At 41.2% G+C, this 15,889-nt stretch overlaps 1 protein-coding gene across 3 annotated transcripts in view; it reads left to right on the top strand.

Annotated features, from left to right (window-relative positions):
* The first annotated feature begins 175 nt into the window (after window positions 1-175).
* mtss1 (MTSS I-BAR domain containing 1) overlaps window positions 176-15,889 on the top strand; it is a 32,453-nt gene continuing 16,739 nt past the window's right edge. For all 3 annotated transcript variants that reach the window (XM_077530016.1, XM_077530015.1, XM_077530014.1), the window contains exons 1-3: window positions 176-885; window positions 11,547-11,608; window positions 13,654-13,727. In XM_077530016.1, the coding sequence (XP_077386142.1) occupies window positions 814-885; window positions 11,547-11,608; window positions 13,654-13,727 (208 nt within the window). In that variant the 5' untranslated portion in view covers window positions 176-813. The remainder of the gene's footprint in view (window positions 886-11,546; window positions 11,609-13,653; window positions 13,728-15,889) is intronic.

Here is a 15,889-nt window from a genome sequence, read left to right as displayed (position 1 = left end):
GCTACCTGAAACACCCTCACATTCAAAAAAACATTTTTAATACGCACCATGTTCAACGTTCATGCCGATGATGCAATTGATAAGCTTTTATTTTGAAATTCAGACAGGATGTAACAGTTGTTAGCCGCAACTAGCTTGGCGAGTCCATGAAAACCACACACACACAAACACAGACGCACGCGCACATGCTCCACACTCTCACTTTGAGGTAAAGAGGTCCGAGGACACCCGGTCCGTCTCTGGAGGGGAAAAACAAAAAAACAAAAAAACGGCGTCTGAAACTCGTCATAAGGCTACATCGACGCAACGCCAACAAACGATGACGCGTGGTTGCCTCTTCAGGATAAAATACTAATTTAAAGAAGAAGAAGAAGAAGGAGGACTTAACTGGAGCGGCGATCCATGTTGTCCCCACTCGTAGTTACAGGTTGCTAGCGGAGTTAGCCACCTAGCCGCGGTTAGCTAGCTCGCCGCGAGTGGCCAACTTTTCCACCGTTTCCCGGCCAAACTCGCTCGTTCAGTCCGGCAAAAATGTGCTGTTTCTCGGGACGTTTATCCGCTTGGCCGGCGGCTAGTATCGGCTGAGCTCCTCTTCTTCTCTTTTCGTCCGTGTTTTTTCTTCTACTGCACTTTTCGAAGCTGTTTATTTGTCAAAAAAGAAAAAAAGTGGACTTTGCCCCACGGCTGTTGTAACGTTAGCCTCTTAAAAAAGGCATCCATTGATTCTACCATTGGGAATATTTTAATCCTGTTTTTTTTTTTAAGAAGACAAAGTTGTCCCGAAGGATTTTTTTTTTTTTGCTTGTGTGGAAAATGGATGCGGGCATAGAGAAGGAATGCAGCGCCTTGGGAGGTCTCTTCCAGATCATCATGAACGACATGAAGGTAATTATGTTTAAATCACATTTAAATTGTTTTTTTTTTAGTGTGTGCATTTTATTTATAACAGCATCAGGGTCGAGAAGATTCATTCATTGTTTTTTCAGGATTTCCTTGCCTCGTCCACGAACATAGTTGGGCCTATCTTGTGTTTAGAAGCAATCGAAAAGTCTTCAAAGCCAAATACCTTGGTGCCTTGACATACGAGACGTCGTTTAACTGTTTTTTTTTTTTTTTTTTTTTTGCTTTGACTTGGGATGTAAACTTGGTGACAGTGAACTTTACTTAACTGACTTAACTAGCTGAAGTAAGGCATTTAGTACATTTGTCATAATTTAGGCTTCGATGTCTCAGTTGAAACATGCAGGCAAACAAAACAAAAACAATACACGTTGTGTCCTTAACATAAACCACACAGTTTTGCCTTTATTACGTCATGAGAAATGTTAAGATGACGTACCTTCAAACTCCCTTAAGCTCAAGTCACAGATACTACAGTAGATTGGAAGCATAGTGACCCTAAAGTGGATAGAAATATGATCATAATGAGCATAATCAATTGCTGAGTGCCAAATTAGGAAAGATGTTCTATAACTAATATTGATTTTAAAAAAAAGTAGATATTAGGTGCGTTAAAAAAAACAAAAAAACTACTTGAACTGAAACTCATTTTTTGATTTATGGAATCTTCTTATTGGAGAGCTATAACTAGAAGGAAAAGGCCAATTTACACAGTACTGTCAAGGTCTGTACAAAGTCTTTATGCCCTCTCAAACTGAGCTCCATCCATCCAAATCGTGATCCCACTTTCAAATCGAACCTTATTTGGATCCGTTTTGCACCCCACGTTTCAATTTTGTGGAGACATGCACACCGATAATGGATGAACTTTATTCATTCATATTGTATTTTTACCTGTACACTGAGTGAAGGAGGTCTGGTGAGACGTGCCACGTTACATATAACATTCCGGTGTTTTTTTTTTTTTTTTTTTGGTGATACATTGACTTGAAGTCCAAAGCTGACATGCTTAGGTGGACTTTTGTTGTGGTTACATTGAGTTTTGCAACAATGCAATCGGGCCATGTGAAAACGGGGGTTAAAAGGGGCCAGCCAGCGTGGAGGGTACTAAAAACATAAGGCAGCTTTTTACCAGCTGTGTCCTCTTTTGATGTTTTCCACGTCTCTTGCCTCGTCTGTCTGGCTAGCCAAGCACTTTTTTTTGTTTTGTTTTTATTTTGTTGTTTACCTCTAAGTAAACAATTAGAAACATAGGCAATTATTCTTTTAGGTTCATAAAAAATTTGTACTTGACGAGCATTAAATTGCTTTAATAAAACCTTAACGCAAACGAGCAATCACGACCCCGTTTTTTTTTTACATTCAGAAATAAAATCACAATTATCTTTCACAAAGTAGATCCTAAAAGTCCGCATTTAGTCACCTTTCTAATATGGAATATGAACACAACTTGAACAAAAAGTAGGTTTTTTTGTTTTTTTTTGTTTTTTTAAAGGACTTCATTAATAGATAACTTCTTTTATGAGAAATTGATTTTGTTTATACTTCCATATTGAAAAATACTACTTTTCTACTAAAAAGAACCATGACTTCATCCATGTTCCATACCGGCGCTTAGCCTCCCTTTATTACTGTAAAAAAAAAAAAATGCAACTTAATTTTCCAAAAATATGATATTTTACCAAAAATTCTGCATCATTTCTTAGAAAAATGCAATTGTTTTCTCTGAAATATTTGTCTTTGTCTCTAAAATTCAGATTTCTGTAACGCTCACATTTCTTCCTCAGAAAAACAATTGTTTTTTCTCAAAAAAAAAAAAAATGGAACGCAAAATAGAACAACCACACCAAATATGTGCTACTTTTTTCTCAGGACAAATACATTATTTGTTTAATTTAGAATTGTTTCCATGATTCACTGTGACATTTCAACTTTATCCTCGTTGAATACGGGTTTTTATTTTCCTTGCACGAGTGCATTTCTTTATGATGAGTCATGCTTCTGAAACTGCTCATTGCAGAAAGATTGATATATGAATGTTTAGTCACACGCAACTGAAATTTGGACATGCGGTCAAGAGATTCCGATTGGCACGTTGGTGCAAGCGGCGACTGTTAAAATAGCGTCGTGCGTAACGGCTTTAGGCAGGCCGACGTGCGAAACGTAAGACGAACGTGGAATGTGGCACGTGACGTCTCGATTTGCGGCTTTTACCGTCTGGATTGTGACACGATATTGACACAGATGAAATTTCGGTCTTGAGAAATCCGGCCAGGTTTGCGTAACGGCGGCTCCTCAAATGACTCAGCAACCATTTTCATGGCATCGCTAAGAATTTTTTTTTGTTTTTTGTTTTTGTTCTCACAACACCTGTTGGCTAAATTTCTCGTTTGATCGCCGAGAGCCGCCAGACAAGGGAGAGACAATGAGGAGCTTTGGGTTTCACGCCGATGTCAAGCAATTTGTCGCTTACCTGATGGAACTTGTAGAGCGAGACCTGACTCATGTGTACTGGAAGGTGACTGGGAAAAGGTGTGTGTGTGTGCAGTGAGTTAATGTTTGTGGGGGGCGTGTTTGAGTGTGAGAATTTTGGCGTGGGTTTGTGTGTGTGTAAACCAACAGGGTTGTGAGCAGGGGCGGAGCTAGTTGATGGCCATTCTCTGGCCAACAACACATCAAGCGGATTGTGAGTGTGTTGGGCAAGGTTCTGAATCGGTGTTAAGTTTTCCCGTGAAACCTTCACTGTAGATGGTACAAGAAACAAACGACTTCTCGTCGACTTCTTCTGGGCGTCAAATCTTGAGAATCGATCGGAACCCGGCACTAACATTCTGATTGCTCTGGAAACGATCGTATTGCAAAATTCCGCCTTCCTGTTTCGGTGCCGTCGACCTGAAAAAGCACAGCACTTCATTTCCCAGAATACCTTGCTCTATCAAAGGCTTTAAAATGGCCGCCCAAACATTTTGGACATTTTGTTTGGAGCACACTCGTGAGTGAAATACACCGATGATAATAATTCAATCAAAAATGGAAAGCCGGAGCTGGTTTTGTCATGACATCAATAAGCAAAATGAAAATGCAGGTAAAAGGAAATCTGTCGTCGCTCGTTTTGGTGACCCAATTCCCACAAAAAATGAAAATGCAGTTATTGCAGTACTCCAATTTCAAATGCATAATAAATGTTTCGTTTTAGTTTGTTAGTTTTCAGTATTTCAGTATTTTCAGTAATGACACACTTTCAAATGTCGTTTTTCTGGTTAATATCAAAATAAATCTAGTTAAAATCACATATAAAATCATCCCCAGAGGCTCATGCATTAAATTAATTACCAAAGACTAAAACAAAGGACATTTTTGCTATAATTATAGTTAGTTTTGTAAACATAAAATGTAGTTTCAGTTAGTTTCCATTTTTAAAAATCATTTTTCGATTTTATTTTATTTCGATAACGAAATTGTTGTTTGAATTTTATTTTTTACGTTAGTTGAGTTGACTAAAATAATACATTTGAGAGAGTTTCCTGCGTGCGTTTGTCTGTATGTGCGAGTCGGATTGGCGTCCGCCATGGCACGGTCCCAAGCAGGGCAGTCCCCGCTCCGCCTTCTGCCTTGTTGGCATGCGCTGGAAGTCATGTCGAATTAATCGGCCTTTCTATCGGGGTAAATCTCTCCTCGGGGGCATCGTGACCCGATCGCTCTCGATCAGTCTGGCACGAATACGCCCGAGCTCGTCGGGGGCTTTATGCTAATTAATCACACATGCGCGGGCGCACGCACACACCCCGTTGACAAAGGAACAACTAATGTGACGTTAATCCGTGTACTCCGGCTTCCTCTCGCATTCTGGAAACATCCACAGCAGCGTGGATGCTAAAGCTGGGTTGTCTATCGCAGGTTCCCGTGGACATTTGCGGCCTGCTGGAAGATATTTTATAGTATATAGTTTAAAGTTAGTGTGGCCCGGTGGCCCCCACTTTTTTTTTTTTTTTTTGGTCCATGTCATTTCCATGCACTTTATGGCAAAATGTAATTCACCAAATGGAAGGAAAAGACGTCCTGTCTCCTCGTCCCAATCACCAATTCAAAAACCAACGAGACTGTTTGGCCACCTCAGCGTCCATCCCTGGCGTCTTTCTCTCCTCCCGCCATCTGTGCGCCGCATCGCCTTCCTCTCCTCCCCGCGGTGTCATTCCAGCACTTCATGAGGATTCAATTAGAGCCTTTTCTGCTTGTTAGCTGTTTACTTGAAAGGAAAATGTCGCTGCCGACGACAGCAGACCTCCTCTTTTCACGCTCCTCCTCCTCTTCCCTTGCCTGCTTTGCTGACTGAAATCGAATCCTTCTGTTCTAGTGTACGAGTTCGAATGGCAAAAGTCCTACAAACTGACTACTCGTACACTCGTGGAACCTCCGGATTGTTGGAAGCAATCATCCCCTTCCCATCTGTAAATCTTTATGAACTGTCACACAAGTACAAATATGAATTAACCACAGTTAATATTAAGATGTAAAAACATTCAATCATGCCTTTAATGACCAAGACAGTTGCTAATTTAACTTCTGCTTCACATCTTGGACCAAACAAGGTTGACGGGACTTGAAAAGCAAACTTCCTATTTGTTTGTTTTTCATCCAGATATGTACTGAAATGTATTCTATTTGTATTTGTATGTTCGTGATAGCCTATATGCACTATATTGTAGAGCAGGGGTGGCAAGATCCGGTCCTCGAGGGCAGCAGTCGTGCAGGTTTTGGATATTTCCTTTCTTCAACGCAGCTGATTCATGATCAGCTCATCAGCAAGCTCTGCATAAGCCTGATAATGATCCTGTTAATTGGAATCCGCTGCACTTCGAGTAGGGAAATCTCTAAAACCTGCAGGAGTCCGGCCCTTGAGAGTTCGATTGTAAACACCCTGCTCTTTATTGTGAACAACTGTTGCTTGTTTTGTTTTTTTGTTTTTTGCGGTCCACTGGTTGATTTGAAGTCTGTCAGGAACCCTCCAACCAGGGAGTCGTGATAAAGCAAAATGTGTAGCATGCATTCGAGGACTGCTTTGTATCATCCACCGTGACATGCACTGACTTTTTTTTTTTATCAGGTCTTTTCGTCATCATCAAAAGAGAAAAGTTTGTGGTTCAGCAGAAATCCCAGTTTCTCGCGGTGTCAGATCAAGCGTTCCTGAATCAGCTACGTTTCGGACTATTACGGAATGTTCCGCGTGATTACTTCCGTTCAGGATGTTCAGATGTACACGGGGAGGGAGGGATGGACATGAGTCAACAGGTAGCGAGACGGATGAGTGACGCTCAATGGAGGGTGTGGCTCTATGACACACGCATGCTGTGCTTGTAGCAGCACTCCTGTTTAAAGGCAGAGTGTTGGTGCGCTTAAATACAATCAGAGGTCATTGGCTATCTCCACAGTCAGACTTTATTGAGTGTGGAGCGTTTGTATCGTAAAATGGTTCATGGTGATGATGACTAGTCCACCGTTAAGACCTGAATCCACCCAGGTATTGAAAATGGACGGATTGATATTACTGCGATGAGGAACATTTCAGAAGTTGAAAATCATTGTATTGAATTTCTGATACTGGAAAAATCTGCAGTACCTAGTTCTGAAGTAACATACAATTGTGACTATAAGAGTCTATCATGACAATTAGAACCCCGAATGATTGAGCAAATTAGTGACAAGACTTACAATAACATAAGTCCAAGTTAAAATCTAAAATTGGGGTTCATTTCCATGTTGGATATATCAAAGGAAGCCGCTATATTTGAGCAGATGGCGATATGAGACCCACGTGACTTGAAACCAGGACTCGTCCGCAGAGACGTCGCGATTCAGCGGTTGCAAATGATCGAGTGTGCAGTGGCATCAAAGGCCAGATTCCAGCAGTCGGCGAATCACTTTAATATAACAAGCTCATCATTTTGCAGCGCGCCTCTCGTGTTCGTGACCTTTCACTGAACAAACCATTAACCCGATGTTGACATGGCCCAGCTGACTTGCTTTCACTCCTTTTGTCCCGCTTTGAGTCAACCAGCGCCGCTCAAACAAACCTTTCAACCTGCTGTTTGAACAGCCGCAACTTCCCTCGTCCCTGCTTTCGTCTCCCTCCCCGGACCCTTTCTAAAGCTCACTTACGCTCTTTGTATACAGATACAGATGGAGGCTTCCATGCCTGCATACATTTTTCAGCGGGATTTACACTACGGCTCCAATTGCTCAATATCCGATTTTGTTTGTCTTATTTCCATGTACGTTTCAACTGCCGCATTTTCCATCTGGCTTTGTTTACATGAAAGGAACACGTGAGACAACCCAGACTGCCAAATTGAGCATCTTTCCATGTAAAAATCAACCAAGAATTTCCCAATCACCTCTCAGATTTTCTTTGAGGTGTGATTGGAAATGGAAAAACCCAACACACATTCTAAACCTCATCTTCCCTTCGATTCCTACTTCGCTAAAAGCTTTTTGCCTTTTCTGCTCTTGTTTGGAGGTTTCCAATAAACACTTTGCAACACTTTGGTCACGTCAATTGTCGCCATCCTGCCGTCTGAAAACCAACAGTTGCAACATTGTTCCGCTTTGCCGGGTCCTTCCTAAAAGGCGCAGGCGGATTCATGTTGAGTCTTCTGCTTTTGCTCCGATCTAAGAGGCTTCTCTCTCTCTCCCTCTCTCTCCCTGGACATCCCCCACCGTCCCTTGCTGAAAATGCTAGAAGGCTTTAGCAATTTTTCCGATACTGTGTCAGAAACAACAAGACTGTGGTTTCTTCTAAATTTAGTGCAAGGGTTCCTCTTCTCTTTTAGCAGTTGGAACTCCCCGTAGAGCACAGTGGAAATAACCGTCACAGAGCCTCCACTCATTCAGAACAACGTGCTCCTGTGGCGTACCAGGTCGTCCATTGGCTTGACAACTAAATGAGATCTTTCTTTAGTCCTGTCACTTCGGATGTGGCCTCAAGTCTGCCCGCAGTCTCCTCCTCCGTCGTCGGTCACTAGAGTAAACAGAGATTACTTAAGGAGGTCAGATTGGAGGCTGGCGGCAGGTGACTACGCACCCTGACTGAAGTCATTAATAGTAAACCGGCTCGGCTGATTGGATAACAGCTCAGAGTATCCCCTCTGCACGTAGAACTGTTTATAGCTTAGCTCGTGTGCACCGCATGCACTCGAAGTTTGGCGTACGAGAGTTTGGCATCGCTACCGCCAGTCTGCATTTGAAAGCGTTCGTTTGATGTGCTGATACTGTTCAGGGTCACGCGGTCATTTTAGCCGATAGCAGTTAATCAGTTGCAGTAGGTTCATTTGGTGTGAAACTAGTTTAGTGAACCATCAGTAACAATATGATGTGGTGATTCTACATTGTTGTGGTTTTACAGTAATAACGGCCAATGTAGTCTGTGTCAAAATGAGTTTGACGCTCTGTAACATGCCAACGACATCAGTTTTCACACAGTTAGGGCTGCGCAGGCCTTGCCCACTGCTGCACCATTGGCAAAGGACCGTCACATTCCTGGCGGTCACGACAAACTCGGGTTGAATTTGAAGTTTAGGCAAGGAAGACCCGCTTGCACTCAAAGTGGGTCGATGATTCTTTTAACTCTTTCACTCCCGGCTATTTTCACAGAAGCAACCCCCTTCACTCGCGGCTGTTTTACTGGATTTGGACTGATTTTGCCAGGTCCACAGAATGTTCAATTGCTATAAAAACATGGAACCCGCCAAAAGAAAGATTAGTCTCTTCTTTCATCACGAAAAAAAAAAAAGTATTTCTATCTGTTCCCGCTTTGCAGCAATTAGCATTCGAGCTAAATTTCATCATTATTCACAAATCTATTTAGAATTATGAGTAATTGAGCTTTTTTTCAACATGGCTCTGGTTGATCTCTTATAATCTGCTGCCACCTGCTGGCTGTTTGTGTAATAACTACCATTTCGTCAACAGTTCTTGGCAGTTGAGAGGCTGCATCACAGCCTTATGTATGCCATCGCATAAAAAAAACATAAATAACGTATAAATACGTCTTTGGGACACTTAAAACATTTAAAATAGAACGTATTTCTATGTTTTTGGGAGCAAATGAGTTAAGAGGTGTTCACTGACTGCCTTAAAAAAAGTTTGTCAACAAGAAAGTTGAGTCTTTTCCACTGAGGCACCTTAATTTAATGGCAGCATTTTGTTGCGTTTATACTATCAGCTGATCGTTCAACCCCCGCCCGTCTAATCACATCATACTTGAAATATTTGGCTTGCAGTGGCTGTAGACTGGAATTTTCTCCATTTCTCTTTCGTGTCAGAGGTGTAACACAGGCGCAGTGACAGCTGTGTGAAATGGAGTAGCGGAAAGTCAGGACTGGGGGTGTAAAGTTTAACACCCGTGACTCGCGCTCATTACTGGTCGGGTTGACTGCAGTCATAACTGTCCGACTATTTGGTACGTTGGTGGAGATGGCCGCACAAAAGCCAATATCGGTAATGTGACGCGACGTCGCACTTTATGGGATTCTGTGCGCCGCAGCCATGCAGCCATTTTGTGGGATCTGTGTGAAGGACGCTTGAAAGACTCTCGACAACAAGCAAAATTGTGATAAACTAATGCATCCTCGCTGGCAAGAGATTTGACTCTCCCGCTCGGGCTGGCGGTGATGCGTGCAGCGCGTCAGCCGAAAGCCTTCAACGGGCTTGCGGCTAAGCGGCTAACGGCACAGCGCGAAAGGGTTAAAGGCTTTTCGTCTCCTCTCGGGCCGGCCAAGCGTCAGCATCAGCAGAGGTCAGACGGGTTGCAGAGAGTCGAGTTCTGGCTGAGCAGCTGCTGCATTCAGCGCCTGCCTGCAGTGTGAAGCAGCCTTGGATTACATCATCAGTCAAAACAGGTTTCTGGCCCCTGAAGGACGCGCCAGGAGCAAAAGTTCCTCAGCTTGTCTGCTCTCTTTTCGATAACCCAAAATAACTCAAATTTGTCTTTGAGGGTTTTGGAAATTTTCATAGTTGGATTGTAAATATACACTATGATCCCAAAACACTTTAATATCATTTTTGCTTTGTTGTACAAGATAATTTGATTCGGAAAAAAATGGAAGTGCAAGGACACCCAGCGCGCATGTGGCTGTTGGCAACCAATACGGATACCCTCAACTACTACTTTCCTAATTAGACATTATGACAATTCTGACTTGCTACTAGTGCCAAGTAGAGGCGCAATTATAATATTGACCTTTTAGTTTGGCACTTATTGTACCTTACGTTGGCTGAGTAGCCTGCAACGAGCAGCTGGTCAGCTGTTAACGTAAAAAAAAAAATGTCAACAGCACGGACTCAGCTCCATTGTTGATTAGTCATCAAAACTCCGGATTATCTGATGATGAAAGTTTCATCTCCATTGCCCGTTGAGTGTATTAATCCTCTCTGCCTGCGTCTGTAATTCCCTGAAAGCACCACTTGTTCTCACGCTCAACCTCCTCACATGCAATGTCACACTTTTTTTTTTTTTAAACATCTCTCACTTAGGTCATATGCCCCGCTCCTTTACGAGCATAATAATATTTGATCCGCATCGGCGTGACTTGTAAGAGCTATTATTAAAAATGCCAAACCCGTCGCCACATACCTCCCACCTCCTCCACTGTTGAAATTGACCACCTATTTCTTGGTTCACTATTCACCAATATGCTTTTTCACAAAAAAACAAAAACTATGTGCTCTATCGAAAACCAGAAGTCACAAAATATACCATAATGTCTAAATAGGAAAGTAGGACACTAATAATTATCGCTGTATGCTCAACATCTTGACTGAGAAAAAGGCTTTGTATGTCGTGGAGTTGCCAAGTTTGGCTTGTTTGTTAGAAGCTAACCACACAATTGCTGCATTAAAAAATAGAATCATCTATAAGCCATTAATTTTTTTAAGGGTAATATAAAATGAGTTTAAAGTGATATTTGACTCATTGAACAATTTTCAACAGTGAAATGTTGATATTTTGTCCAGAATGAATTTGATAACTTCATTATTTTTCATGTACAATGAATACCTTTAAAAAAAATTAATAAAATTTTCCTGCTTGTTGTCGACTGATGACATCTCGTGTGCTGAGGAAGCAGCTAACAACCAATCATGGCTCACCTCCTTTCTGGTTTTGGTCAGCAAACTGAGCCATGATTGGTTGTTAGCTGCTTCCTCAGCACAGGTGACGTCATCATCCGTTGACAGCAAGTAGAAAAAACATTTTTTAAAGGTATTCATTCATTGTACATGAAAAATAATTAAGTTACCACAATAATTTCCGACAAAATATTAACTTTTTACTGCTGAAAATTGGTCAATGAGTCAAATATCCCTTTAACATTTTTCAGAAGATAGTTTATGTGACATAACTGTTTTGTTTGTTGTTGTTTTTTAACAGTATTCTAGAGTTACATGTTTAGTTTCAGGTTAAATAGTTGACTGTGTTGTATTTGTGTGGGATAACACTTAACAGTTCACCTTAATTTCAAACCAAGTTTGTTCGTTTTTGTGTGTGTTTTGTTTGTTATATTGGTTTTTTTTTTGTACTATTAGGTTTGAAATAAAATTTCACTTGATCACTGACGTGAGTGTAAATAAACCCTGTGTTTTTTTTTCTGTAGGCCAGTTATCCCACGTGGGAAGACTTTGTCAGCAAGGGAGTCAAACTTCAGTCGCAACTCAGGTAAGACTTGTATCAACGCACACACATTTTTAGCAATATCATCGACCTTACAGAGGATCCATTTGTCGGGTTTCTCACAACAGTTCTTGCCCCAGGGTACATTTATGAAGCTAACGCGCATGTTTTGAGAGTGGTCGGAGCCGACGTTTGAACCCAAAACTGCGAGGCAGATGTACTAACCACTGACACACTATGTTGCCACTTTTTTTATTTTTTTATTTTTTATTTTATTTTTTTACTATTTAATACCTTTTGAATATTGAAAGAACCCATCCCAAACTAATGAAACACACTCAGGTGTCCATTTTGCAACTTCACTGTGCTTTACATAAAAGCTAAATTCACACACGCGCACACACGCACACACACACTGTCACCTGATCTTCTTGGTTAGGTTTACAAGAGTAATGGCCGTGCGTGCGTGCGTGTGCTCATGCAGCGTTGGCGTAGCACACACAGTCTCGCCTGGTAATAGAACACTGCAGACAATACGTCCATTGATGATGATGATGTGGCTTCAGAAGGTTTCCAGTTGCACTGTCGAACTGGCCTTTTTATGTGGCTTTTTTTTTTCTTCTCGCAGTCAGGCGTCCGATAACCGATTGACAGAGTGGTGAGAGAGTCATGTTGATGTCGGCGTCCTTGTTTGGGTCACTTTTTAGTATTTTTGTGTGCTGCGGAGATGTCGTTAGAGGAGCAAGCGTGCGTTGACTGTTGTGGAGCTGAGCAAGTGCGTCTTGTCAAGGTGACGGGTGTGCGCAAACTGCTAAATACGAGGGAGTGTTACGTCGAGCTACACGCTCTGTGAACAAGCACAGTGCAGCTCAGCCACTGGCAAGCGATACGCCGTTGGCAAGTGCGTTCAACTCATTTGAAATGACGTCACTTGTTGTGAATATCAGGCCAGTATGCAAAAACAACAACTTAACAGCTGCACTTTCCTAAAAAGAAAAGAAGTGAATTGATCGAGGTGATTAAATACTTTAAAAAAATAATTTAAAAAAATCTTGTGGGGTGAACCCCCAGTATTTGGAGTTGGGGATGAAGACCCACTGCAGATAGAGAAAGTAACGTAATTGATGCTTCCCCCAAGCGTTTATAATTGTCTATATTAATATGGAGAACCTCATTGCGTAAATAATTGTGATAAGGTTTCATTTCCTGGGAAATCGAGTGCTCACAATTTTTAGCTTATTTTCTTTTACTTTTGAATGTCATTAAATTTCTTCCTGTTTATACAAAAGAGAAGTATTTTGTTCCTTTACTGTACCCAATTTATGTTTGGCATATTGTCCATAACACTTTGGGTAAACATCCATTAAATACTCATTCCCTTTTTTATTTTGTTATTTTTATTTTTATTTTTATTTTTTTTAAATTGACTCATTGAGCCATTTTCAGCAGTAAAATATTAATATTTTGTCCAGAATGAATGTGATAATTTCCATTATTTTTCATGAACATTTTAGACCTTTAACAATTAATTTTTCCACTTGCTGTTAATTGAAGATGACATCACCTGTGCTGACGAAGTAGGTAACAACCAATCATGGCTCAGTTTGATGACTTAAACCCAGAGAACAGGTGAGAGCCATGATTGGTCGTTATCTATTTGCTCAGCACAGGTGATGTCATCTTCAATCGACAGCAAGTGGAAAAACACATTTTTAAAGGTATTAATAGTACAAGAAAATAATGAAGTTATCAAATTCATTTTGGAGAAAATATTATGAAAATGATTCAATGAGTCAAGTATCTCTTTAAGTTACGACTTAAAAAAAAAAGAAAAAAAAGAAAAGATAGCTGTTCTATATTTTGGTGTTTGTATCTTATTAATTATTTACAATTTATTTAATTGTATTCAAGTTCCTTGTATGCTAGAAAGAGCTGAAGTAGATAATTTAGATAATTTTTCATTGCTCGGCCTCATTCCTGTGCCTAATTGGTGTCACTCTCAGCAAGCACGTAGATGGTCTTGCATGCGTTTTTTATTTTTATTTTTTATTTTTAATGCTAAATGTATGTTGTTTTGTCACACTATTCAGGACCACCATCCTCGTGACGGGCGCCTTCCTGGATGCTTTTCAGAAAGTAGCCGACATGGCGATGGGCTCCAGAGGTAAGCACAAACACGACCGCAACCCATCCAGCAAACAAACACCAAAGGCCTTCTTCTCCCCTAGTGGAATGTGTTGATTTTTTTTCGCTGTGCACGGGGTGCTCCGCCATGCTGTCTTAAGACGGTTGCCGTGATTATGTAACACCAGTTGGTATGAAAATGAAATCCAACATGTGGGGGCGTGTGTGCCAGGGGAGCGAATCATGGCCGCTCCCCTCCATGGAAGCAGCAAGCAGACCTGCTCTGTCATGCCTGAATGTTTGTTAAAAAAAAAAAAAAAAAAAAAAAAGGCCAATTATAGAAAATTATTGTTTTTACTCCCCAAATTCAATGAAATGCTATCACATATAGACTACTTTAAAAAGTTTGGCATTTTCCGCATTCAGGGGAAATTAACAGGCGTCCAACACATTTTGATGTCATGAGATCAAAATGACACCTACCAATTGATCAACAGTGCCACGATATTGTGTGGCTTCAACGGGAAGTCAAGCGGCCGCTGAGTGCAAGAAAGCGACTGGAAGAATCACAGAAAGGCATACAAATGGACGACCTTTGTAAATATTCATGGTTCAAACACCAGTTTGCCACTCAACTCATTTCTGGAGAACATCAAATTGCGCAAAAAGTAAACTGGAACATTGAACCACTGGGCATGTGTATTCCAAGGTTTATTGAAGGTCGAATTAAGTTCACCTGTAAAAGTTAGCGCATTTTAAGTTCATCCCAATCACTATTATTTTCTACTAATTTGCTGCAAGCCATTCTCAAATCAGCGATCACAACATTGTCATCATTTTAATTGACATTTCAACAGCCACATAATTTCGTTTCCTGTGAATATAAACATCAAACGTACTCAAAGAAAGAGTAGTCTTTTCTTTTTTTTTCACTAGAAAAAAGTTTTTTTTTCCTAGCCTTTTCTGTGACGCTAACATTGATAGCAAAATATAAAACAGAAGAACCATGATCATGCTGTGGATGGCAAAAAAATATTTTGCGCTCTTTTTGTACCATACATACGCTGTTGAAGTGCTTTGGGCCTAAACATGTCGACTCCCAGCGCGTTGGCATTTCTCTGCCTCGGAGGTGACAGGCCGAGATTTATCGGCATTTCAATTTTGACCTCAAATCAAAAGCAATGCAACAGCGCCATCTACAGGGATCCGGTAGTCAATAACAGTATTTTAAGTTTACAAACCCTGAGACCCTCTTCCATGGCAGGATGTTGTAAATTTTGCTTAAATGTCAAAACAAATAGATGTCCAAGCAGTGAATGTGTTTTATCTGCTTTCAAAGGATTTGCAGGTGGACAAAAAGGCAAAAGCATACAAATTGTGAAGGGTTTTTTGAAAATGTTTGTAGAGGGTGACATAAAATATCCTTGCTGCTGGGCTTTGAAAGAATCATCAGCCCTGATCAATACGAGCGAAGGACAAAGGAGTCTTCGTTGTATTTTTTGAAGACACGTGTTCGTGTGAAAACTGTGTCTTGAGGCGCTTGCATGGGTCACATTGCACAGCATGTGTGTCATCACTGGAAGGCCGAGAGCTGCTCTGAAGACACCTTTTTTTTTTTTTTTTTTTTTTAAGCACACGCTCATAACATCACCGCCGCCATCTGTTAGCTGGTAGCTACGTGTTAGCCGGGCTACAGGGGGCCAACACGCGTGTGTACATGTTGACTGAGCGCATTCCCCCGCCTGTGTGTGTGTGTGTGTGTGTGCGTGCGCGCGCGTTTAGACAACTGTCGCCTCCTCCATTCTCTGGGCCACTACTTTAGCTCGTCAGCTGCTTTCTCCGAGCGAGTTTGCCCAACAGCAATGGAACAGCTGACTTTGAACAAGGGTGCAAGACAGTTCACACTTTCTGACAACTTTTTTTTTTTTTTTTGGGTGGCTTTTATGGGGATTCCACCAAGTTGAACCCTGCAGGGAAATATTGAATAACTTGGATAATTGACAATTTGACCAGTTTTAATCAGTTTGGAAAGCAATGATCAACATTTTTGCCGATTTTTGGTCACTTTATGTACCAAATAACGTGGTGGTCCATCCGCTGCCACATTCTTACACACATACATGCTGAGCACTTCATTGTTTTGTCCCTTTCTAAAATTCTTCCCCTTATAGCACCCGCAGGCAACTATTTGGGCGTGCGTGC

Source organism: Festucalex cinctus, chromosome 8, assembly GCF_051991245.1.
Source record: "Festucalex cinctus isolate MCC-2025b chromosome 8, RoL_Fcin_1.0, whole genome shotgun sequence".
NCBI lineage: Eukaryota > Metazoa > Chordata > Actinopteri > Syngnathiformes > Syngnathidae > Festucalex > Festucalex cinctus.
This window is presented reverse-complemented; position numbering and strand designations above follow the sequence as displayed.